The sequence below is a fragment of the Culex pipiens genome, chromosome 2 (genome assembly GCF_016801865.2).
Source record: "Culex pipiens pallens isolate TS chromosome 2, TS_CPP_V2, whole genome shotgun sequence".
In the NCBI taxonomy this organism is placed as follows: Eukaryota; Metazoa; Arthropoda; class Insecta; order Diptera; family Culicidae; genus Culex; species Culex pipiens.
Genome location: NC_068938.1, coordinates 37360751 through 37384480, shown reverse-complemented (window position 1 = coordinate 37384480; position 23730 = coordinate 37360751). Strand labels below are relative to the sequence as shown.

The 23730-nt window shown below is 38.8% G+C and overlaps 4 protein-coding genes across 5 annotated transcripts in view; 1 reads left to right on the top strand and 3 right to left on the bottom strand.

Annotated features, from left to right (window-relative positions):
- Nucleotides 1-2034: 2034 nt before the first annotated feature.
- Nucleotides 2035-4133, bottom strand: LOC120412831 (zinc finger protein 879-like). Its single transcript, XM_039573438.2, has 3 exons — nucleotides 3912-4133; nucleotides 3515-3703; nucleotides 2035-3425 (listed from the first exon to the last, which is right to left on the bottom strand). The coding sequence occupies exons 2-3, from the start codon at nucleotides 3647-3649 to the stop codon at nucleotides 2187-2189; spliced, it is 1374 nt and encodes a 457-aa protein (XP_039429372.1). The 5' UTR covers nucleotides 3650-3703; nucleotides 3912-4133; the 3' UTR covers nucleotides 2035-2186.
- Nucleotides 4134-4509: 376 nt separating this feature from the next.
- On the bottom strand, nucleotides 4510-5217 carry LOC120412840 (uncharacterized). Its single transcript, XM_039573461.2, has 2 exons — nucleotides 5036-5217; nucleotides 4510-4972 (listed from the first exon to the last, which is right to left on the bottom strand). The coding sequence occupies exons 1-2, from the start codon at nucleotides 5177-5179 to the stop codon at nucleotides 4595-4597; spliced, it is 522 nt and encodes a 173-aa protein (XP_039429395.1). The 5' UTR covers nucleotides 5180-5217; the 3' UTR covers nucleotides 4510-4594.
- Nucleotides 5218-9175: 3958 nt separating this feature from the next.
- On the top strand, nucleotides 9176-14684 carry LOC120412849 (uncharacterized). Its single transcript, XM_039573472.2, has 7 exons — nucleotides 9176-9500; nucleotides 9569-9710; nucleotides 9778-10261; nucleotides 10320-10471; nucleotides 10540-10705; nucleotides 13383-13483; nucleotides 13544-14684. Exons 1-7 carry the CDS (start codon nucleotides 9475-9477, stop codon nucleotides 13565-13567), a joined length of 1095 nt encoding a protein of 364 aa, XP_039429406.1. The 5' UTR covers nucleotides 9176-9474; the 3' UTR covers nucleotides 13568-14684.
- LOC120412848 (dnaJ homolog subfamily C member 7) overlaps nucleotides 14352-23730 on the bottom strand; it is a 28254-nt gene continuing 18875 nt past the window's right edge. Inside the window, exons 1-4 of one of the 2 annotated variants that reach the window (XM_039573471.2) lie at nucleotides 19658-19882; nucleotides 19062-19312; nucleotides 15143-16192; nucleotides 14352-15077 (exon numbers count right to left, since the gene is read on the bottom strand). In XM_039573471.2, the coding sequence (XP_039429405.1) occupies nucleotides 14938-15077; nucleotides 15143-16192; nucleotides 19062-19312; nucleotides 19658-19677 (1461 nt within the window). In that variant the 5' untranslated portion in view covers nucleotides 19678-19882 and the 3' untranslated portion in view covers nucleotides 14352-14937. Of the gene's footprint in view, nucleotides 15078-15142; nucleotides 16193-19061; nucleotides 19313-19657; nucleotides 19883-23730 lie in introns of those variants that run through there. The other variant, XM_039573470.2, reaches the window with a different exon arrangement.

Genomic DNA, 23730 nt, shown 5'->3' with positions numbered 1-23730 from the left:
CTGTTTGAGCCTTATTACTGCCTAATACATATTTTGATTTTTGATCGATTTTGAATTGAACAGACACAACCCAACACAAAAAGGACATTGATGTCCAAATTTGAAGCTTTTGAGTGGTCTAAAAACTGCTGTTCCTATTCAGACTGAAGTCCCGATTCGATAACTTGATATTTTAACTTGTTTTGGGATAGTCATAGTGCTGGGAATTCGTGAATTATTTTATATTCAATTTTTAAGGGTTAAAAAAAGGAGGCATAACAATGTTTTATTTGAAGAAAAAAAACACTTACCATGATTTGAGTATTTTTCTATACTCTTCCAAAACATGTTATATTATTCGCTACTCCATGAAAAAAATATGCACTTAAACCATACATTTTATAAAACTGTATACATTAGTGGTGGATCGAAATTTGAGTTTTCACCTTCCAATTTTTGTAAACTTTTTTGGTGCCCAAAGAAGCCATTTTGCATCATTATTTTGTCCATATAATTTTCTATACAAATTTGACAGCTGTCCATACAAAAATGATGTATGAAAATTCAAAAATCTGTATCTTTTGAAGGTATTTTTTGATCGATTTGGTGTCTTGGGCAAAGTTACAGGTATGGATAAGGACTACACTCAAAAAAAGTGATACACGGAAAAAAAATTGCTGATTTTTAATTTAATTTTTTGTCACTAAAAATTGATTTTTTTTTATTTGTTTATATGTTTTATGGGACATCAAATGCCAACTTTTCAGAAATTTCCAGGTTGTACAAAAAATCGTTGACCGAGTTATAAATTTTTGAATCAAAACTGATTTTTCCAAAAAAAAAAACGAAATATCGGTCGAAACAAATTTTCAACTTCATTTTTCGATGTAAAATCAAATTTGCAACCAAAAAGTACTTTAGTGAAATTTTGATAAAGTTCACCGTTTTCAAGTTAAAACCATTTTTAGGTAACTTTTTTGAAAATATGAGCAGTTTTTCATTTTTTTTAGGTTAGTGCACATGTTTGAATAGCTGAGAAAATTCTCCATATTTTGCTTTTTTGAACATTGTTGATACGACCCTTAGTTGCTGAGATATTGCCATGCAAATGTTTAAAAAAAAAACAGGAAAATTGATGTTTTCAAAGTCTCACCCAAACAACCCAACATTTTCTTACGCCGATATCTCAGCAACTAATGGTACAATTCACAATGTTAAAATATTGAACATTCGTGAAATTTCCCGATCTTTTCGAAAACAATATTTTCAAAAAAATTAAATCAAGACTAACATTAAAAAAGGGCGTAATTCTGAATGTTTAACCCTTTTGAAATGTTAGTCTTGATTCAAATTTTTTGAAAATATTGTTTTCGAAAAGATCGAAAATTATATGGACAAAATAATGATGCAAAATGGCTTCTTTGGGCATACCGAAGGCACCATAAAAGTTTCAGCCAGATTTAAAAATACAAAAATCAAAATACAAAAAAAAACCGATTTCGTAGAGAATTGCTCATATGAAATCGTGTGGAAAATTGTTTTTACTTGGGTCGCTCGAGTTTTCATCCAATCGAGCTCAAATTTGGGATTTTTTCAGCCCTGTAATGTAAAGCAATACCTCAAATTTGAACCACCCCCAACTATAAATCTTTTTTTTAAATGGCCCTCCACACCTCCCTACACCAAAAAGCTCATGTGAACTTCTTGATAGTGGACGCAAACTATCCTCAACTCCGTACACACATAAAAAAGAAAATTGAAAATAAAAATTGAGCCAAGGAATACATAGATGTGCAGTGAGTTAAACTACAAGGATGGTATCCCAGTGGAAGAGTCTTCCTTTTAAGGGATCCACGAAATTAAAATTTATTATTTAAAAGCTATCATTGACGAGTGATTACTTAATACTAAACTGTTTAATTAAATAGCTCGCTGAGTTTTTGATTAAAATTTTAAAATATTGTTTGATATTTGCATTAAAAGTGGAGCGGTCTAAGTAAAGGACTTTAAGTAGAAAGACAAGAATATTCGGCACAAATAAAACTCACCTTTAAGTACTCTACTGTATCTTTATTTGTAATATATATGCTTTATATACGTGCTAGATGCTATCCGTGATTAAAAACTTTTAGAAACTCAGCTAAAATGGGGATTAGTATTGTATGTTGATCATAACAAATAAAATAAATATTACGCTAAGGGGGTAGCTAGTAGTGTTGAGTTTTCTTGTGCACCGACAAATTGCTCGCATGCAGGAAGGATTTAGTACACATGTTACATTTGTACGGTCTCACCTTCTGGGTCGCATGGATTCGCATGTGGACCTTTAAATTTCCACTGGTGGCAAACGCGCTGGTACAAAACTTGCATTGGTACGGACGTTCTCCGGTGTGGACCCGGTAGTGAATCGTTAGATACGAGGGGTGGCTGAACGTTTTGTTGCAAATTTTGCACGTGCTAGAGAGCTCACTTCCGCTAGCTTCGTTCGACATGCTGCCCATCGGATAGGAGTGGGATTCGACGTGGGACCGGAGGCGGGTTTCACTATTGAAACTCTTGTGACAAAGATGACATTTAAAGGGACGATCCTGCGAGTGGACCACATTCATGTGAGTTTTCATATTGCTTGAGGTGGAAAAGGCTCTTCCACATATGTTGCAAGGATAAGGACGCTCGCCAGTGTGGCTACGACGGTGAATGATCAAGTTCCCGTACAGTTTAAATGTAGCATCGCACAAGTCGCATCTGAACCGACCGTCTGGAAGAGTATTTTTGATCTTGTGTTGATCCATGTGGTGTTTTAGGGTACGCGGGCAAGTAAAATTTTGGAGACAAAAATTGCACTTTAAGGAAGCATTGGAATGTAGCGATTCATGATATTTTAGTTCTTGCATATTGTTGAAACTCTTCTGACAAATGTAGCAATTCAAATCCGCTGAATTTGATGCCAGTGAGGTAACGTTCGACATTTGGAAGTTGAACGGATTCGGTTTCATTCGTGCTGGACAGTACTCCATGTGTTGGTTTAGTTCAAATGAGGATGAGCACTCGGTACCACAAGCAGCACATCGGGCCGAACTGGAACTCACGGCTTCTTCGGAAACCATTTGCTGTTCCGCCTCATAACCTAGACTGATCTTCAGCAGATCCTCTGGCTTTACTTCACTTCCAAATGTATCATCGAATGCGGATGGATCAATGTCCCCATCCTTTCCCTCCAACGCTCGCAGCAGCGTTTCGTCCAGTTTATCCAAGTTAATTTCATCGCTGTCGGGTACTGTGGAATTATCCTGCTCGGATTTAGCACTTTCTGCTACCGGTTGCTTCCGCTTGCAGTACAGCAAATTGTTCTTCTTACATCTAACACGAAACTGGAAGAATTCGTCTAATTTTGTAGTACAATCTTTGCAAACCTGCGAGGCTAAATCATCATCGTCGACTGGTAACTGTAAGGGAAACAGATAATTGTACCATAAATAGGTCACACTAAAAAACATCACATAGGCAGCATTCCCAAGCCACAAACGAACCCTACCTGTAACGAGGTGCATTTGAAGATTTTTATTGCCATCTGGGACTCGTAGTCAATGTCATCTTCATCGTCGTTATCCGGAAAAATTCGCTCCATCTCGGAACGCTCCTCGAAACACAGTCTGCAGCGCGCCTCCATTTTGTATCAAAAGTTCAATTAATTATAATTTATTATTATTATATTCGACGCCAACTGGAATGGCAAGAAACGTAGAAGAGAAAATGTGTATAAAAATCCGAAAGCAGCAAAGTCATTATACGAATGGAAGTTTCGCTCCCTTCTTTGTTCGAATAACATGAAAAAGTGATTAATTATCTTGTGATTATAATTCCAATGATCAAGATACAGCTTAAGCAGCATACCGAGGCAAAGTTCGGGCACTTTTTTCACTGAAACTTACCACTTTACGTAGCCAGCAATCGGATCGATGCGCCCGTAATCCCGTAGTCCCGTTACATCGGGCAGCTATTGATTTCCAGATTAATGGTAATAAATTGAATTAAATTGTAAATTATACGACCGAGGGTCTCCAACACTACGATCTTTGCTGCTGCTGGCGCTGCTGTTATATACAACCCGTACCCAGCGCTGTCCGATGACAGAATGAAGTGAAAAAAGAGAAACTTCAAACTACCATCACTGAACGCCATGAATGGAGGAAGGCGGAAAAAGGGCGAAAAAGACTATGAAGCCAGTGGGGTAGCATGAAAGTTGTGAATGGAAGGAGTAAGGGGCTTTTATTTATTACAACTAGATAGTTATATCAAGAGTTTTTTTTATTAGGGCCTATAAATATATGAAAGACAATAGTTTATTGGTCCTTTTCAAAAAAAAAAAACTCTGGGTATATTCATTTTGGATAATTTTCTTACTTCCAAATACGAAACAATGTTTTCTAATGCATAAATTAATCGTTGGATCTTTTATTACCTCCTGTTGTTTCTTCCTTGACTGGATATAAAATGTTATGCTAACAATTTAACGTGCCCAATAAAACAACAAATTACAAATTAATTTATTTCAATAAATCAAAAAATATCAAACACTAAATTTGGCATCATTTCAAATCAATTTAACCACCCCTCAACCACAAGGAACCTCCGAATACATCATCGGATCAACGGAACAACATGCCTGCCCGGCACCGCTGATGCAGGCAGCAGCATTGCCAGCACACATCATCTCCTGACAGCGACGCCTGGCCTTCAGGTCGATTCCACAGTGGTCCACCTTGGCCGGAATGCAACGGAACTGCTTCAGAATGAACCGGGGCTTGGGCGGTTGCTCCGAACATTTGCCACCACAGTAGGTGCCCCGAATTGGGCACCTTCGGTAGGGCGAGAATTTCTTCTTCGGTGGCCTAACCTGCGACGCCTTCCAGCACTGGAACCGCTGGTGTTCCTGCTGCCAAATGCGCAAATAGTCGTACCGGAGCAGACACGGCAGGTACGGAGCACCTTGCTGGAATGGGTAGTGTGGATTGTTGAGGATTTTGGGCATTTTGATTAGTGTTAATTTTTGTACCAATTCATACGAAGGTTTGAATGGTCGCTTTCGGAGCGCATCCGGGTGGGATATGATGTTGTCGATTGGGCGGAGAAGATAGGCTTTGGTCCATTTGTACTTGGGAGGGAAAAGCTGGAACGGACGTCGGTTTTTGCAGCACATTTTAATGATTTTGTTTTTTTACAAATGACATTGAGAAGTTTCAAGCTGAAATATTTTTTGAAAGGTTCCTTCGATTAGCACTTGTTTATCTCATACACCGTGTAAAAAAAATCTGAAATTCTAAACCAAAATTGTCCCTAAGAAATTTTAGTAGTTTTTGAGTTACTTTTTTAGTAAATGTTAAGTACCGTGCGTCTCCATTGAATTTCATATTTCAAATTAAAAAAAAGATTAAGAATTTATAAATTATATTTCAAATGGCACATTCTGAAGAAAAATCTAGCCTTTTATTTTTTTTGTTTTCAAGTCAAGTGAATTTGTGTTTTGATAAATTTCTAGCATAATTTTCTTGAATCCTGTCTTCCATTTCAAATTTAACATTAAAAATGTATCTTTCTAGAATCTAAAAAAATGATTTTACGTAGCATCCTTAAAATATTGAGCGAAACACGACTATAATAGCTGTCTCGAATCACCGCGTGCTTTCCGAATTGCCCCTGTTGGCGGTACATTTGTGTTTGTCACATACCTACTAATGGAGACGCATGGTTTTCCTAAAAAAAAAACTTTTTAAAATAACTTCCAATGTCACGTAATGATTATACCTTTAAAGAATTTACTTTCAACCGGTTTTTTTTATTATTCTTGTACCTTGCGTCTCCATCAGCACGACAAAAATGTAAAAACACTTCCGGAATATGAGAAAAACCCTATCATCCGACATATCAAACTTCATGAAATTGAAAGATATGTCAATCTACGGTCAAGCCGTTGTTCGTTGACCCATTCTGGCCAATCTGGAACCGGTTACCGGTGGCGCCTTGAGGACACTTCCGGAATATGAGAGAAACCCTATCATCCGACATATCAAACTTCATGAAATTGAAAGATATGTCAATCTACGGTCATGCCGTTGTTCGTTGACCCATTCTGGCCAATCTGGAACCGGTTACCGGTGGCCCCTTGGGGACACTCTCGGAATATGATATAAACCCTATCATCCGACGTATCAAACTTCATGAAATTGAATGATATGTCAATCTACGGTCATGCCGTTGTTCGTTGACCCATCTTGGCCAATTTGGAACCGGTTACCGGTGGCCCCTTGGGGACACTCTCGGAATATGAGATAAACCCTATCATCCGACGTATCAAACTTCATGAAATTGAAAGATATGTCAATCTAACGTCATGCCGTTGTTCGCTGATCCATTCTGGAACTGGTTCCCTGTGGCCCTTTGTGGACACTCCCGGAATATGAGAGAAACCCTATTATCCGACATATCAAACTTTATGAAATTGAAAGATATGTCAATCTACGGTCATGCCATTGTTCGTTGACCCATTGTGCCCAATCTGGAACCGGTTACCGAAGGCCCCTTGGCGACACTTCCGGAATATGAGATAAACCCTATCATCCGACGCATCAAACTTTATGGCATCGAAAGATATGTCAACCAACGGTCAGCGAACAACGGCATGACCGTAGATTGACATATCTTTCAATTTCATGAAGTTTGATATGTCGGATGATAGGGTTTCTCTCATATTCCGGAAGTGTCCCCAAGGGGCCACCGGTAACCGGTTCCAGATTGGCCAGAATGGGTCAGCGAACAATGGCATGACCATAAATTGACATATCTTTCAATTTCATGAAGTTTGATATGTCGGATGATAGGGATTCTCTCATATTCCGGAAGTGTCCCCAAGGCGCCACCGGTAACCGGTTCCAGATTGGCCAGGATGGCTCAGCGATTAACGGCATTATCAAAGATGGACATATCTTTCAATTTCATGAAGTTTGATATGCAACATGATGGGTTTTCAACAAAAAAAAATCAAATTGGCCGTTCATCGGGTACCCGGGAACCGGTTCCAGGTTACCCGGAAGTGGCCACTAACACTCCAGAGTGGTTCTGGCAATCGTGTATTGTGTTTTTAGTAAGTTTTATGGATCAATTTCAACTATCATGAGAGTATTGGTATCACATATACGTGAAAAACAGTAAAATATGAACTTTTCGGATGTTCCGGATTTCCGGAACCGGTAGGTCACCTGGCCCTGATATTAATATTTGTGGTCAAAGTACAGGTATATACCTGACAAATGCAAACCGGGGCATCCTGATTAGTTGAAATTTGCCGGAGATACAGGTCGTCAAAGTTGGGGTCTCAAAAAGGCCTTTTGTCGGCAGTGGTGTCACGGTTCGCTCACTCGAATCGTGGTTCATACGATACGTCATGACGCTCAAGTGTGGTTCGCTCATGATTGCGAACCAAGCACGAGCGAACCACGATCCGAACGCCTGCCGTGGTTCGCATGAACCCTTGCTCTCTCATCGCGAATGAGAGTGAGAGGGACCATCAATGAGCGGTTCGCAAGAAGAGCTAAAAAACAGCACTCAGAGAAAAACATTTCATGATTTTGACAACAGAAGGTGACTATTGAGGGCTACAGAGCATGGCTGCAACAACTCATTGGGATGTCCTGGGTCTTCCAATGACTCCCTGGATTTATAATCAATGGGTCCACCGCCGTAACAAGCAAGAGGTCTGCGGTTTATGACTGCAGATCATACCCGCATAGCTCCAGTGAGTAGTCTACCACTTTTTTTATATTATGTTGTTATGTCCTGGGTCAACAGAGGACTCCCTGGTTCCTTGGGGACCATCCACAAACGTGGACACTTTTTTGGAAATGTCCACCTCCCCCCCCCCCCACCCCCCATCGTGGACAATTTCCATTCAAATTAAATCTTTTTTCTATGGAACGTGGTTAATCGCCATAGCCCCCCCACCCCTCACCCTAAGGTGTCCACGTAGTTTATGGATGGTCCCTTGATAACTTTATCGTTAACAAATTTGAACAATTTTGTGGGAGTGAAGAATAAAAACAAATAAGTTTTCTATCAGTGCCTACATTCTCCGTTGGCGAACCGTTCGCTGAACGCTCTCTTTACTCCGTTCAGAGCGGAGCGGCAAGCGAGCAGAGAAATGATGATCGAAATTTTGGTTCGCGAACCGTTCAAACCCGCCGCTCTGAGCGTTCGATAAGCGCTCACCCGATAGGTTCGTCGATTGAGTGGCTATGATACGCTCAAAAGCGAAATCGTGACACCACTGTTTGTCGGTTGTAGCCGATTCCCGGTAGCCACAGTGACCAAATCCGGTTTTTCATGTCGGTTTCGGAAAGGGGACGTTCTATGCTTTCATTTGTGACCAAAAGAACCGGAATCGGTCAAAAACTGGATTTTTGCCGATTTTTTTAAGTTTGGGGTCGAAAAAGACCCCAATACCTTTAAAGTAACTTTTGTTATGGATGCTCCCCTAGGGATCGTCTGAGGTTTATTTGTTTTGTGAAAAAGGCTCTAGCATGTATATAGCAAAAGTTACGGCAAATTTAATTTTCAAAAAGGCCGAAAAGGACCCCAATATCGTAGGAAGGTTAATAATTTTTAGTTTTTCCTTTTCATTTAGGCCGGTAGACTATAAGGATTCTGCTTTCAAATTTCCGGAAGTTCCCCTCAAGTAGCATTTTCCTTCTACTGACTGTCTGAGTCAAATGGTTATACAATAATTATCAGAAATATAGAACTGTTGTTCAACAAGTTTGCTACCGTCCGAATTGGGACAGCAGTTTTAACCATGTTGGAACACAATATTTTGATTTTTCTGATTGGTTTCGATTAGAACAGACTCAGAGCAACAAAATGTGTACATCTGTTTCCAAATTTAAAAGCTTTAGGTGCTCTGAAAACTGCTGTCCCTATTCAGACTGTAGTCCCGATTCGCCCCAGATGACGTACCTGTGTTGATTATTTTTTTCCTGGCCATGAGACTATTTTAAGTTTCATTTGAGATTTATCAACACAGCTGTTTTAAAACGTGAATTTTATAAAAAAAATTTTAATCACAACTTGAGGTTGTTTTTTTATAAAATTATTTCGAAATAAAGAATTGAAACTCAACCTCCAACTTGAATGTGGGTACATGCTGAAATGTGCACAACCCAAAAGGACATGCGCGAATCCTGCAAAGCTGTTTTAACTAGTGTCACACGATATACACAACATACAACATATCTCCAAAAGTTAGTCAATCTGTTGGTTCTTAATAATTGTTCTTCTACACATACACTATCATCAATGGTTAGAAGAAAAGTAACGAAATTAGAGCCCGAGCATCGTAGATAACTCGTCCTCTGGACCAATTGCTGTGAAAATCTTTAGTATTTAAGTAGTTAATCGAAATATTTTGTGGATCAACACCAATAGTTTGGAATTATTTAAAAACCGATGGCTAAAATACGAAATGTGTTCAAGTTAGAGTTTTCTGCTACTGGCACTGATTGGAAGCGATTTGCATTATTCATTCGTAACTATTTTGCAGAAAGCACCTCATTCCGAATCTGGAGAGCAAATGTCGGCTGTGCCTGTCGGACAAGGCGATCGTCCAGTCCATTTTCCAGTGCGAAAGCAAGGAGACAACCGATACGTTGGTGGAGAAAATCTTCGAATGTACCGCAATCATGGTACGTCGTTCTGTCGTGTGAGTGTTAATGAGTGGTATGCTAATTAGCAAAGCTTATTCAATTGCAGCTCTCCAAGGACTTTGACTTTCCGTCTCCGATCTGCGAGGACTGCGCGATCAAGCTGGACGAGTTCTTGCTGTTTAGAGCGAAATGTCTGAGAAGCAACGAGATTTACAGGTTCAACAAGTTGCACAAATCCAGACTGTTCAGCGCGGGTCCGAAAGCTCCGCAGCAAAGTAATGGCAGTGTTGGGGGTCTCGATGGAGACGGAGAAGGTCCCAGGGAGCACAAGCCACCGGACGAATCGCCCAAGGACCAACAGAGGCAATTGTTGCCTGTGACTCCACAGCTGGTAATTCCGGAGGAGCAGCAGGTCGACAAGGAAGCCGTCGTCATCACAACAAGCAGCAGTAGCGAAGGTGCTAACGTAACCGTGATTACCGATGTGATACAGGAGGAATCGGCTGGCGAATGCAACGGAAAGGACGAAGAGACTGCCACACTCGACGGAAGAAAGTCTACCGATTTGTCCGTAATTGACGATGCGGATGGTAACACTAGACTCAAGACTACATCATTATAGCTATTTGACCAACATGGCTCTTTCAGTAACAACCGTGAGTGAACCACTGCCATCGAGAAGCACTCCGCGGCCGATTACGGATGCCGTCGCAGGATTTACGTTCCCGCTGGCATCGGTCGAGGACATGGACGCACTGGAACGTCGCGTACGCACGTGTCCCCCCAGCAGAGATCGATTTGTAAAGCCACCGCGTGACGGGATCACGCCTCAGCCCATCCGTGTACTGATACGATTCCTTTTTTCCAGATAACACTGCTCAAAACGTTGAAAACGCACGATACCTCACTGAGCGATACATATCAGCGACTCTTCACGGACGCGCTCCTGATACACTACAATTACGACGGAATTTCGCCCAAGTACAACAAGCGACCGCTCAAGAGTCTTGCCATCTTCACCGACTGCATGCTGGGTGAGTATGTTGAAGAGCCTTGAATAGATTTTTTTTGCTATATTCGATGAAAGGAGACGGATGATACTCCAATTATAATTTATAATTATATTTATCTTGAAGGAGACGCCCAGTCATCGATTAATGTTAACAATTTATTTAGCAAATCATGTCTGCAAATTTTATTTTGCTTTTCGAGTTCGACAAGCATGATTCATTTAAGTCAGAATAAACTTCAATATGAACTATTCGTAATCTGTTGCTAGATTTGGCATTTCTGTTACACAACCATATTGAACAATGGTTTTTTGATCAAAATGTGAACAATTGACCAAACCTTTACACTTGTTGAATAATTAACGCATAAAAACGCTTGTGCAACAATTGTTCAGCAAAAAAATAAAAAGCGATGTTTTACTTGCTACTTGGGTGATGATCCTTGAATTGAAAATGTAAGTTTTATTCGATTAAAGGAGACGCATGGTACTTCAAAGAATCTTGAAGGAGACGCCCAGTCCGGAATGGATTTTTTTTTTTGCATTTTTGCCTTCCACACCTTACTGACTGTAAAATCATTCGAAAATTTGACCTCCTAGACCCACCTTCACGTATACATATCGACTCAGAACCAAGTTCTTGGTGTGTGGGTGTGCGTATGTGGACAAGAAAATGTCACTCTATTTTGACCGTATTGGTCTCATTCGATCGGCCTTGGGTTTCCATAAATCTCTATACAAAATCAGCAAGTTTAGTTAAGTACTTCAAATGTTATGCTAAAAACCAATTTGACTAAGTTCCGAATTATTGCAAAAAGGGCATTTTTGTAATTTTATTGTTGTTGTTGTTTGTTTTTATTTTTCTTTTCATTTTTGGAAACCTATTGAAAAGACCTTTCCAACGCATCCAAAAGATTGAAGATTTGAAAACCCTATCAAAAGTCATGACCACTTGAGTGTACATTATACAATTTTTTGAAGCCGGATCTAGGATATTTTGTGAATATTTTTTTGTGGTTCGACATCTCTCACATCAAAGTCAAAAAGTAGCAACAAGTTGATCCAACAAAGTTTACCGAGTGGGATAAGTATGACGAGTGCTGAAAAAACAAGTTTAGCAGCAAGTTGAATTAAGTTTTTTTTTGAATTCCGAAAAAAACAACTCTTTGAGTTGGTTTTTTCTGTGAAACGTTCCTTTTCCCACTTGAATTTTATTTGCTGTCAAGATAAGTTTCGAATTCCAGACCAGTAATGAAAAGTATTACTTTTAGATATATATGCTGAAATAGTAGTTTATGCAACAAGATGCAAAAAGAGGATTTTTTCAGCACGAGTCGTACATTTATCCAACGAGGTTCACCGAGTTGGATAAATACGACGAGTGCTGAAAAAATCAAGTTTTGCAACGAGTTCCATACAATATTTTTTGCAATTCCGAAAAACACCCATTGAGTGAAATTTTAAGTCAAATTTCATGTATTTTGTCAATAAATCGTTTAAATCAAAAAAATGTTGAAAAGTGTTACTTTTCGAAACAAGTGCTGAAAAGTTTAACTTTTCAGCACCCATTTCAGTGCTGAAAAGCAGAACGTTTTAGCATTTATTTTGAAAAGTGTTTCTATTCGATTCTGTTATTTTATTCTGTTATGGTACAGAAAAGTAGGCTATTTCGTCGTTCAAGAATGACAGGAAAAGTAAGTAGTTTTACGACGGAATTGCAAAAAGTTATTTTTGCAATTCCGTCGTGAAACTACTTACTTTTCCTGTCATTCTCGAACGACGAAATAGCCTACTTTTCTGTACCAAAAATAACAGAATCGAATAGCAACACTTTTCAAAATAAATGCTGAAAAGTTCTACTTTTCAGCACTGAAATGGGTGCTGAAAAGTTGAACTTTTCAGCACTTGTTTCGAAAAGTGACACTTTTCAACATTTTTTTGATTTAAACGATTTATTGACAAAATACATGAAAATTCGACTTAAATTTCACTCAATGGGTGTTTTTCGAAATTGCAAAAAATGTTGTATGGAACTCGTTGCAAAACTTGATTTTTTCAGCACTCGTCGTATTTATCCAACTCGGTAAACCTCGTTGGATAAATGTACGACTCGTGCTGAAAAAATCCTCTTTTTGCAACTTGTTGCATAAACTACTATTTCAGCACTGAAATAAATTAATTTCAATACTTTATTCAATGAAAAGTTGGCTATTTCCTCATATACGAGAATAACAAGTGAAGCCAGTAGTTTCACGACGGAATTGCAAAAAGCTTATTATGCAACTAATTTGAGTTGCGAAACGTTCAACTCATCAAGCGCCAAAAAGACAATTGTGAAAAGTGAAACTTTTCACAACTTTACCAAGAGTCTTGAAATACATTCGTTTTACTGAAAATCACACTCGAATGGTGTTTCCGGAGTTGCAAAAAAAAAAAATATATGACTCGGCAGAGACTCGCTGTTAAAATTTATAATTCGTGCTGAAAAAAAACTTCATTTTGCAACGTTTTGCATTAACTACTAAATTATTGTTTTCAACTTATTCGTGCGACGTAGATTTTTTTTAAATCTTTTTAAATCTACTTCAAAAACATGGCTGAAACTTGACGCTCCCGATGAAAACAAACAAATTAGCTCAAAAACACCTTCAAGTGAGGTCGAATTTTTGATGACCACTGACCAAAATCAACAATCCTTTCAGCTGCTTGGGACGACCACATGGATGCTGCCATGGTACGCGAAGCAATAATCGAGGCTGTGAAAAAATCCCACAATCGGTACAACCAATGCTACCATCGCAAGGTAGGAAATTGGAAATAAATGTTAATGTGTTTCAGATATTTACAAAATCTTTCGTTTCAGCGCGCCAGGCAGGTATACCTCTGAGGGAAACAATCATTTACTGTTTAGATAACTTAATTCTTATCGAATTGCCATTATTAAACAACATAATATAGACTTCCAGCTATGAATGGTTATAGCTGGTTGATTCAATTACAAACAGTACACAAAGCATTGCTGAAAGCAATCAGATAGTGATCAGTTGGCGTGTTTAGAATTTAAAGAAAAACATTCATGCATCAGTACTATAGATTAGAACATGATACGAATAAACAGAAAAGAAAATAGATTAGAAAATGAAACCCTACTACAAATTGAACTATTGACCCAGAGTTTTAAGCAAAAGAAATAACTACCAAATAAAACGATTACAACCCAGCAATTGAAATGATAGCAAAATAAACGATACGAACCGCGAAGAACCAAAAAGTAAGTAAAATTTTGTCATCGAACAAACAAAAAAACGGAAAAAACGTAGCGTCACAAATCAAGCAACACACAGCTAGTGCACACTAGAATTACCGGCACAAGATTGTCATAGAAAACTTTTAAGAATTGTTGTGAATTGATTTTTTAAATCGTATATAAAAAGCATAAGCGAGCCGGTAGCTTCTTTCGAATTCGACTATTTCTTATCGAACGTTTTCCATCTATAAAAGCAGAGACACTGGAGAGAACTGAAACGGGCCACAGAAAACATATGAGAGAGAAAATTTGCCAGCAAACAAATCGGTTGAAACGCTTTAAAGAAACATTGAAATATATAATCACGTTTACTAAAAATAAACAAATTGGATTGCATTTCGGATCAGATGATATCACCCATCAATTTCCTGCTGCTTGTAAACTGTTTGCCCCTTTTTTTATTTTTCAAATCGACAGTAATGTTTAAGTAGTTTGAGAATGTTACTATTCTTTGACATAGGAATCTACACTTTCCATTACTATAACAATTTTGTTTATCTTTATTATGTTTATTTTGTTTTATTTTTTTGCTTATCTGATGTGACAAATACATTTTTTTAGAGGTTGATTTTATATTGAAAAAGTGTAAGCACTGTTTTTTACACAAACATCTTGATCAAGTTGAGTTTAGTTTTATCTCAGCGATTGGCATTGGGATTGTAAAAATAAAGACTCACGTAAAAAAAAACTAAAAAAATCTGAAAAATCCTGTTTCTCATTTATACCATTCCACAGGTTTTAAGTCTTGCCCGTTTCCTTACCGTCCATGTTCCAAAATAAAACATTTGATGCGCGACGACGTTTCTGTCGCCGCGACCATTTTTGTTTGCTAACGCTCAGTATGTTTTTGTTTTGTTTTGTTTTGCTTGCTGAATTATACTGCTCCATAGCTGGGGTGTGTGTGTGTGACGTGGGAGTGCCTCTCGCGCGTGTGTTCCATGCTCTCATGCTTAACCGAAGCGGAATGTAAAGTTGTTGCCGCCGCCTCCACCGCCACAGCCGCCGGCGCCTCCAAAGCCACCGCCAAAACCGCCGTCCGCGCCCTGGAACTGGAAGAACTGGCGGAACATCTGCTGCGGGTCAATGTCGCCTGAAATATGAACCAATCGTTAGAGAAAAAGTTGGTCATCTTCGTTGGTCATCAAACAATCTTACCCGACTGCTCCAGATCCTCAATGTCGCATCCGTTGTCGTAGCGTGACTTCTTGTTGGCATCCGACAGAACCGTGTACGCTTCGCCGACCTCCTTGAACTTCTTCTCCTGTTCCTTCTTTTCCGCCTCGGTGGCGTTTGCGTGACGATCGGGATGGTGGACCAGCGCTCGCTTGCGGTACGCCTTCTTGATCTCGTCCTCGGTGGCACTCTTGGGCACGCCCAGGATCTTGTAGTAATCCTTACGCTTTGACTTTTTCAACTGCAGTTTTGCGTCCTTTAGCAGGTTTTTGATCTCCATGGTTTTCTCGTACTTGAGTGCTTTTTCGTAGTCCTTGACGGACTCTTCAAAGTTCTCCAAACTGTAGTGCAACTTGGCGCGCTGCAACAGCGGCTTCATGTACTTGTCGTTAATTTCCAACGCGCACGTACAGTCGGTGATCGCATCGCGAATGTTGCCCAATCTCGAGTTGACCAGTGCGCGGTTGTAGTACAGTTTGCTGTTGATGTCCTTGTTCAGCGGATCAAGGGCAAGGGCCTCTGAGTACACTGCGTGGGCTTCCCGGAATTTGCCTCCCTTGAACATCTCGTTGCCCTTCTCTTTGCGCTCCTTCAGCTGTTTGGCCTTCACCCGCATCTCCTTGGCCTTTTTGTGGTCGGGATCCAGCTGAAGGGCTCGCTCAAAGTGAAGCAGACCCTTGTCCAGGTTATCACTGTAGTAGAGTGTCAGACCGCGCACGTAGATGGCATCCGCGTTGGTCGAATTACTCTGCATAATGCTGATCGCGATGTCGCCGGCCTCATCGAACCGTTCCAGCATGGCCAAACACTCGGCCTTCAGCAGCTTGTAGTGTATGCTGGCGGGGGCGATCTTGATGGCGTTATCACAGTGGTACAAACACGTCCGGTAGTCCTTTTTGTCGTAGCAAGAGGCTGCCTTCTCGTTCAGCTCGCGCAGCTGCTTCAGACCGAGCAGCTCCGGCCGGAGGGCCTGGTTGGCCGGGTCCAGCTCGATGAACTTCTTGATGGCCTGCTCGGTAGCGATCAGGTCGCCTGCAATCGGATTAAAACGTGGTGTTGGTTGAATTATTTAATTTTCTTTATAAATTTTAACATGGTACTGATAGATATTTAGTGAGATTTATTTTTATCGATTCGATGCTTTGCAAAAAAGTAGGAACACTTTAGAAAAAAAAAACAAAATTTCTGCAAATTGGTAAGACTCAATCTCACTCCCTGGATGCAATGCAGTGCAGTGAGTGGCCAAGAGATTGAGATTTTTGAATTCCCAGATTTTTTTAGAGTTTCTGTTGAGGCCAAAAAAAATCAGGAAAATTGTTTCTTCAAATTAAAAAGTTTTGGTTTTGCCAGTTTTGAGCAAACTAATTTTTTTTTTGCATTTTTGAAAATCTCACAAGCTCAAAGTTCGTGTTCTAGGGAACAACTTTGCCAAAGAGTGCGAAAAGATTCGTCCACTATTTAAAATGTTACAGAATTTATAATAGGGGAAATATACCCTTTCTAATCAAACACCTATCTTCGTCATATGGAGAGTTTGATGCTCGATTAAAGCTCCAAAAATACTATTTAGGCTATAAACTTACCAGCAACAGCACCGCCTCGAGTAAGCACGCAAATTTATGCCACTTACTGGCCAAAAAGATCAAATTTAATGCACTTTTGATCATAATTTCTATTTTGCGAGACCATTTCTCATCATTTTGGTGGCACACACATCCACACGCAAGATCAGAGGTTAACTGCTTAACGAAAGTCGCCATCAATATCTTTTCACTTGCGCTAACGATTTCAAAGCGCTTAAGATATAAAATTGCTTCCAACTACCGGCAACATGTTCTTTTGACCATTACTTAGTCACTCACTTGAAAAATAATCCCGAAAAATGTAAATAATTAGCAAGCACCATCAAAAAAACAAACGCGCTAAGTCTTTTGACGTTTCAATTTTGACCACCCATTCCAATCGAAGGCTGAAGAAAACCGAGCGAGGAGCGAAGGCAAATAAAGAACAAAGGGTGGCCACCAACACCACCAACATGCTGGTGCAGCGCCTGTTGGAGTGAGCAAGTGCTGCCAGAAAACTTTCGCTATAAATGCTACTTTTCGTGAGTGTTCGCTTAAAATTTCATCAATTTTGGCAGCACTAAGCAGACCCAAAAGAGCGCTGGAAGAAAAAAAGAACTAAGCTGAAAATAGAAAAATGGGCGTGGCCCAATGCACTCGACTGATTAGAATGCATTTTTGAAATATTTTTTTTTAAATGCTTGTAAAAGGAATAGCATAACTTTTAATAAAAGTGAAAATAAACAGAAATGTTCACAAAAAGTTGCTCTACTCGTTGGTGTACTTGGTTTTAGTGAATTTCAAGGAACAATCCAGATTATCCAGCATCATTCAAACACGACCGCTTATTAGGCTTAAAATGGGTATACTTCCCCTACCACCGCTGAAAACATCAACTTTTTGTTCACTCTCTTCTGGCAGCACTTGCTGCTACTGTAGAAAAGATTGAGGAGGGCGTCGCGACGCACAAGTTACCAAGCAAGCCAGAAGAACTTGAAGAAAAAGTTGAAGTTTTCAGCGGTGGAGTTACAAATTCTGTAATATTTTTAATATTTGACGAATCTTTTGGCACTCTACGGCAAAATTGTTCCCTTGAAATCGAACCTTGAGTTCGAGAGATTTTTGAAAAATGCAAAAATCATTAAGTCGCTCAAAACTGGCAAAACCCAAAACGCACCGATGTTACGGTTTAAATCCCATTTAATCTTCAAAGTCAAAGCGCCCGGTCCTGCGGCAACCAATCAAGCTCATATTTGGGATTCGGGCTCAGTACTCCTAGGGGATCATGCTCTGAAATGTCCGCAAAATTGAATCCAGACAGCACTTACAAAGGACAAACAAGTAGACTTGGGAAACCAAAGAGATATGTATAGAAACATTTTGAATGATGAGAACGCTTCAGTACCAGATGGTGTAAACAGACAAAGTTTTAAATGCCTACTTGTCTGTTTACATAATAAAATACGGTTGTGGTTAAACATCTTCTACTTGAAGCAACAACATCCTTAGTCTGCAAGGTAATATTAAAAGGCTTTTTGCGGCTAGAAATTGTTTAATAAGCTGGCATAGTTATACACAAACTTTTAGGAATGACACTTGGAAAGACAACCTAAAATTTTTTTTTCTAGATTTTTCTCAAAAAATATATAAATCCAGACCAAAGCATAGCACGTGCTTTGGCAAGCTCCAATTTCCAACAAGCATCAAATTAGCATTCTTCCCCCAATTCCTGCTAATAAGCCCACCACCATCCATATTCCACCTGCCGCTAGAAGAGCAGTAATTGGCCACATATCTTGAGACTCCCGTCCTCTCACATATGTGCGATACCCGCGCTCCAGATCAATAAACCCAACTGGGTTAAGTGACCCTCGGAGGGGTGTTCGATTAATAAGCGAGACTCTTCTTCGTACCATCATCATGCATGTGCACAGGTGTAGATGCAAGAGGAAAACTCAAACATTAATTGTGCTGGCAAAAAAAAGAAGACGAAAGCTCGTGTGTGTAGGCAAATAAAACCAACGATAGCGCAGCTACCACAACTGCTGGCGGCTGCTGTTTTGGTGGTTATTTTTAGTTCCCTTCCCAAAAAAAGCACGACTTGATGGTCGGTCGGTCACACATACAAACTCGGAAGTGCAAACAGAAAACGACGGCTTTTGATTAGGCATGAAAAGTTATCTTCGAAATAGAGATACCGAACAATCAGCAATGAATATTCTCGGTAGATTTTTTGAAATGCGCATTTTGAATTCAAAAATCTACATTTTCCAGTGGTGCATTTTCTGTTTTACATAAGAGTTGGCTTGGTTTGTGCGTGTCTTGACGATGGAACTTACCCAACAGCAGCGAGCATTTGGCGATCCGGATGTAGCCCTTCTCGAACTGTGGATCCAGCTGGATGGCCTGCTTGGCGTCGCGGATCGCGGACCGGTAGTCGCTGAGCATCATGTAGGTGGCCGCCCGGTTTCCGTAGTAGGCCGGAACGTCCGGGCAGAGGTTGATCGCTTCCGAGTACGAGTTGAGCGCCGCATCGTACCGTTTGATCTTGTACAGTTCATTGCCAGTGTTCTTCTTCTCCTCGGCGAGACTGCAAAACAAGAAAAGAAAAGACATAACAGGAATCAGAGCTATGATAAAGAGCGCGACCGCAAACAACTCGCAAACAGTTATCTTTGGCTCAACTTATGGATATTTTCGCCACCAGTCTCCGGCAAGATCCGGAGAAATTCAAGTCCAATAAAAAAAAACACGTCGGTCGCCATATCAAAGCAACCACAGCAACAACACAAAACCTGCAGTACCAGAAAAACCCAACTTTTTTCCTTCTCCTTCCTTTTTTAAATGTCGTCTCATGTCTCATGTGGTCGACTTTCTCGAATGACCCCGATCGGAACCGGGGCCCACCAACCTTATTCTTATCCAAAACACCTACCTGACGTTCTCAATCTCCATTGCGATGTGATGTGGGAAAAAATGAGATCACACTTTGCGTAGTACGGTTCTCCGGCCAAGGGCACGCACCGAATTTTAAGCAGTGGAAATGGCCACACGCAAATGGTGGGTGACGAAATTCCCCTTGCGCGAGCAGCAGCAGTAGCAGAGAAGGAAGAAAAACACAGTCTGCCTGTGGCAAATCCTAGCAACCAACAGCCGAGTGGAACTTTATGCTCTTCACCACAGAGCGCAGGGGCCACCAGGGTTACCAGGTCAAAATTTGAAAAATCTGGCAAAGTATCTTTTCAAAATCTGGAAAAATCTGGCAGACGAAAATCTAACAAATTTGAATGGTAAAGGGGAAGGAGGATATAAATTTATTCAAAAGTTTAAAGAATTCAGATGGTATAACTGATTTTATGGCCTCCAAAATGTTGAATTTGCATTTTATTTAAGAAATACACATTCTATTTTCAAATATATTCGTTCATTTTAATCAAAAAATAGATCAAAATGGGAATAAAGTAAAAAATCAGGCAAAATCTGTCAATATCTGGCACAGAGAAGGTTGAATCTTTATTCTGGCAGACACTTGAAAAATCTGGCATTCCCAGATTTATCTGGCAACCTGGCAACCCTGGGGGCCACAGTCAGCTTGGCAGCGCAGAGAGGGAGTAATTTATGCTCTCTGTTCTGGGTGTTGGCAGTGGTGCCGGTGTGGACAATAATATTGATAATACATAAATTTCGATTAAGTTCCTTCAATTTCGTAAACAAAAGCAAACATTATAAATATACAAAAAACATACCTAGAATTTTTTTGAAAAGGTCCTATAAACAAAATTTTTAATTTTTGCTTTTTGGGTGTTTTTAGAACCGCCTTGAGTCAGGAGCGAGGTCGGGAGTATTCAAAAACACCCAAAAAGCAAAAAGTGAAAATTTTCACCTTTTCAAAAAAAACTCGAGATACGATTCAAAGAATTAAAAGTGCATCCATAGCATCAAGAGGCAGCCTTTTTTTCAATTTTGAAAATTTAAAACTCGACTTTTTTTTGATTAGGTCCTATAAACATATGAAAGACAATAGCTTATAGGACCTTTTCAAAAAAAACTCTGGAAAAGTTATTTCATATTTTAAATAATAGTTTTCAAAATCAGCAACAGTGCAACTAGCAGCACTGACACGGGCTGAGAGCAGAACACGTGAGAGTGGTGAAATTGTAGACTGGTTGACGTTTAGCAAAGACACATGAAACCTACCACGACGTAGGGTCGATGTCGCTTTTTTGACAATTATTTATTGTTTCACTGAGGCTTTACAAACATTTAAAAAAAAGCTTTTTACTATTTAAAGCGGTAAACGCTCTTCGGAAGGAATCGGTCAAGAAAAATTTCAAATGGGCAGCAGCGGCAGCGAAAGCAAGCCAGATAGGGTGAAGAAAAGCCCCAAGAAATCGTTCCCTCTCCTTTGTTCTGCTGTTCGTAAAGCTGTTTCTTGACCCCTTTCCTTCCGATCTGCGTACTAGCCTTAAGTTAGGCCTACCGAATGTGTTTGGCTCAATTTCCACATTTTTTACCGTCTGAGCGAGTTGTGGAGCTATAACCACGGCAAATATTGTCCAGGGCATTTGTGGAAATATAATGTCCCATCCCTGAGGCCCAGAGCACCAAAACTTCTTAGCATGGTGGCTTCAGAATCAATCCAATTCAACGAATCATCTTTACGGTTAACTTTACGCAGTTGGCCTGGCCGCTTTAACGTTTGTGGTGATTCAAAGCAATTCATTCAGGGTGGCCACCAGTTTTGGATTTTGAATTTCCCGGTTTTTTCCCGGTTTTCTCCCGAGGCCAGAAGGAATTTTTCCATATAGTTTTAAATCAAATTACAATGTTTTTTTTATAGACTGACGGTAGCATCAAAATACTTTTTAACGCATACACAACGTATACATTTGGTTCACAAATAGTAAGAAGCCGTTTTTAACAGTTTTTAGTCCAAATCCTTAATTTCCATAATGCTTGTGATTTTTCATCTCCATGCTCCACAATTTTTTGTTAACTTATAATCAATAACAAATCGTTTTGTATGAAATTTAAGAATTACATAAATTATTACTGGAAAGCAGGAAATAGCATTTACAATGTTGGGTATGAGTATGGGTAGAAAAGATTTGCAAAAGACAACAACATTTATGCAAATACTCTTCAGTTTTCTTTGAAAAAGCTTTTGTAAATTCAAGAAGAACGATTCTTCCAGAGAAAAAGTGCCATATATTTAAACAATCGGTAACTTAAAACATTTTTTGCTGATCGATTGAGTATCTTCGGCAAGGATTGAGGTATTGATTAGATGATTTTTAGAAAAAATGTAACTGTCAAAAAAAACCCCTTTGAGTTGGCCTATACTTCAACCCCTCATCGCGACTGCCAGATCGCGCAAACATAAACATAATTCTCGATACATCCTTTGTATGAGCCGTGCCAAATTTATTGAAAAAAAAAGAAAAAAAAACATGTTTGGATGTTTTGAAATTTTTGAGTAACACAGAATGGTAAAAAATCAATTGATCGTGCTGCGATTTTCTGAACAACACAACCGAAACAGTCAAAATTCAGTTAATCTTTTTTTACGGAATTTTCAGATGAGAATTAAATAAAACCCAAAAAAACTAAATTTTTGTGTTTGAATAAAAATAAAATGTGACTGTTTGTATTGAAATTACTATTATGCAGTTGAACTCTGAAAATATTGTAATTTTAAAATATCTGAAAATTGTATTTAAAATTTAAGTTACAGTTTAAAAATAAATTTTAAAAGAAAGATATTTTTTCAAATGTTCTGAATTTGAACACAATTTGATAGGCATTTAACTGTTGAAAGATTCCCAAATAACTATATAAAAATATCTTAAATTCCAAATATTTCCGACATTTTAAAATTATACAAAAGTACTCGAATCTGATTTAAAAACACAAACACAAAGTTCATTGCAATGTGTCCTTAATAATTTGTTTGACTGAGAAAGCCAAACATCATCTTATATACACCCTTACCAAAAATCAGGATTTTCTGAGATCTATATCCCACTTTTCATACGATTTTTTGAGTTCAGGTACTACAACCATAAAAATGGTTATATTGGTTGAACTGAAAAATTCGTATGAAAAGTGGAATATTGAACTCAGAAATTCATGATTTTTGGTAAGGGTGTAAAATACTACTGAAAACAGATTTTTGAAATTCCACCAAATGTTTTACAGTAAAAATTGTAAACAGTCCGTCTCGATTATCCGAAGGTTTGAACAATAAAAAACAATTTGTAATTTTTATTTTATTTTCTTACTTTTAACATCAAATTCGAGTTCTGCGACTTAATTTAAATCGCTGTTGAGTGGTTGATTGCCCATTAATTTTTTCAAAAATTATTTTTTTCAATATTTCATTTCAGCCATTTTGGCCGCCATCTTGGATTTCATAATTCTAAACCATTTTAAGTAGTTTAGGCTGGTACAAATTTTATTTAAAGTTTTGGCCCGAAAAATCAGGGGGCAAATTTTTTTTTTCGAAGAACTTCAAAATTATAATGAAAATTTAAGTGGAATCAACTGAAATCAAACTGAACTAGTGTAAAATGCATTTTAAAACACTTTTTCCATGAAAATGTTGAAACTGCGGCTTTTTATTTCAATATTTATATTTTTTTTATTTTTTTCCGAGGCCTTCGGATAATCAAGTCTGAACTGTATTCTCTGCTAAGCTTTTTGCACCACGATTTTCGGTACGCAAATTTTAGTATCTTCGAAATTATGGGAACTATCGGTTATTTATTCCCTAAAGTTAGGCCGTTGCAAATATTTTTCAAAGTTTATGTCGCCCCCCCCTTCAAAACCGTTCTGAAAAATCATGGGGCAAAAAAAATATTTTTCCAAAAAACTTCAAAATTTCCATGAAAATAGAAGTCTAATCAACTGAAAACAATCTAAAAAGCATTTTTCTGCATTAATAATCATATTTAGCATGTTTGGGCTTGTTTAAAAATATTTTTAATTTTTATAAAATTCCAATGTACA

Coding starts and splice junctions, on each gene's coding strand:
- LOC120412849 (XM_039573472.2), top strand. CDS start 9,475: ATGGCTAAAATACGAAATGTGTTCAA. Junction 10,262..10,319: donor CGTAATTGACGATGCGGATG/GTAACACTAGAC, acceptor TGGCTCTTTCAG/TAACAACCGTGAGTGAACCA. Junction 13,484..13,543: donor ACCAATGCTACCATCGCAAG/GTAGGAAATTGG, acceptor CTTTCGTTTCAG/CGCGCCAGGCAGGTATACCT.
- LOC120412840 (XM_039573461.2), bottom strand. CDS start 5,179: ATGTGCTGCAAAAACCGACGTCCGTTCCAGCTTTTCCCTCCCAAGTAC. Junction 4,973..5,035: donor TCAAACCTTCGTATGAATTG/GTACAAAAATTA, acceptor TACCCATTCCAG/CAAGGTGCTCCGTACCTGCC.
- LOC120412831 (XM_039573438.2), bottom strand. CDS start 3,649: ATGGAGGCGCGCTGCAGACTGTGTTTCGAGGAGCGTTCCGAGATGGAG. Junction 3,426..3,514: donor TCAAATGCACCTCGTTACAG/GTAGGGTTCGTT, acceptor TTTCCCTTACAG/TTACCAGTCGACGATGATGA.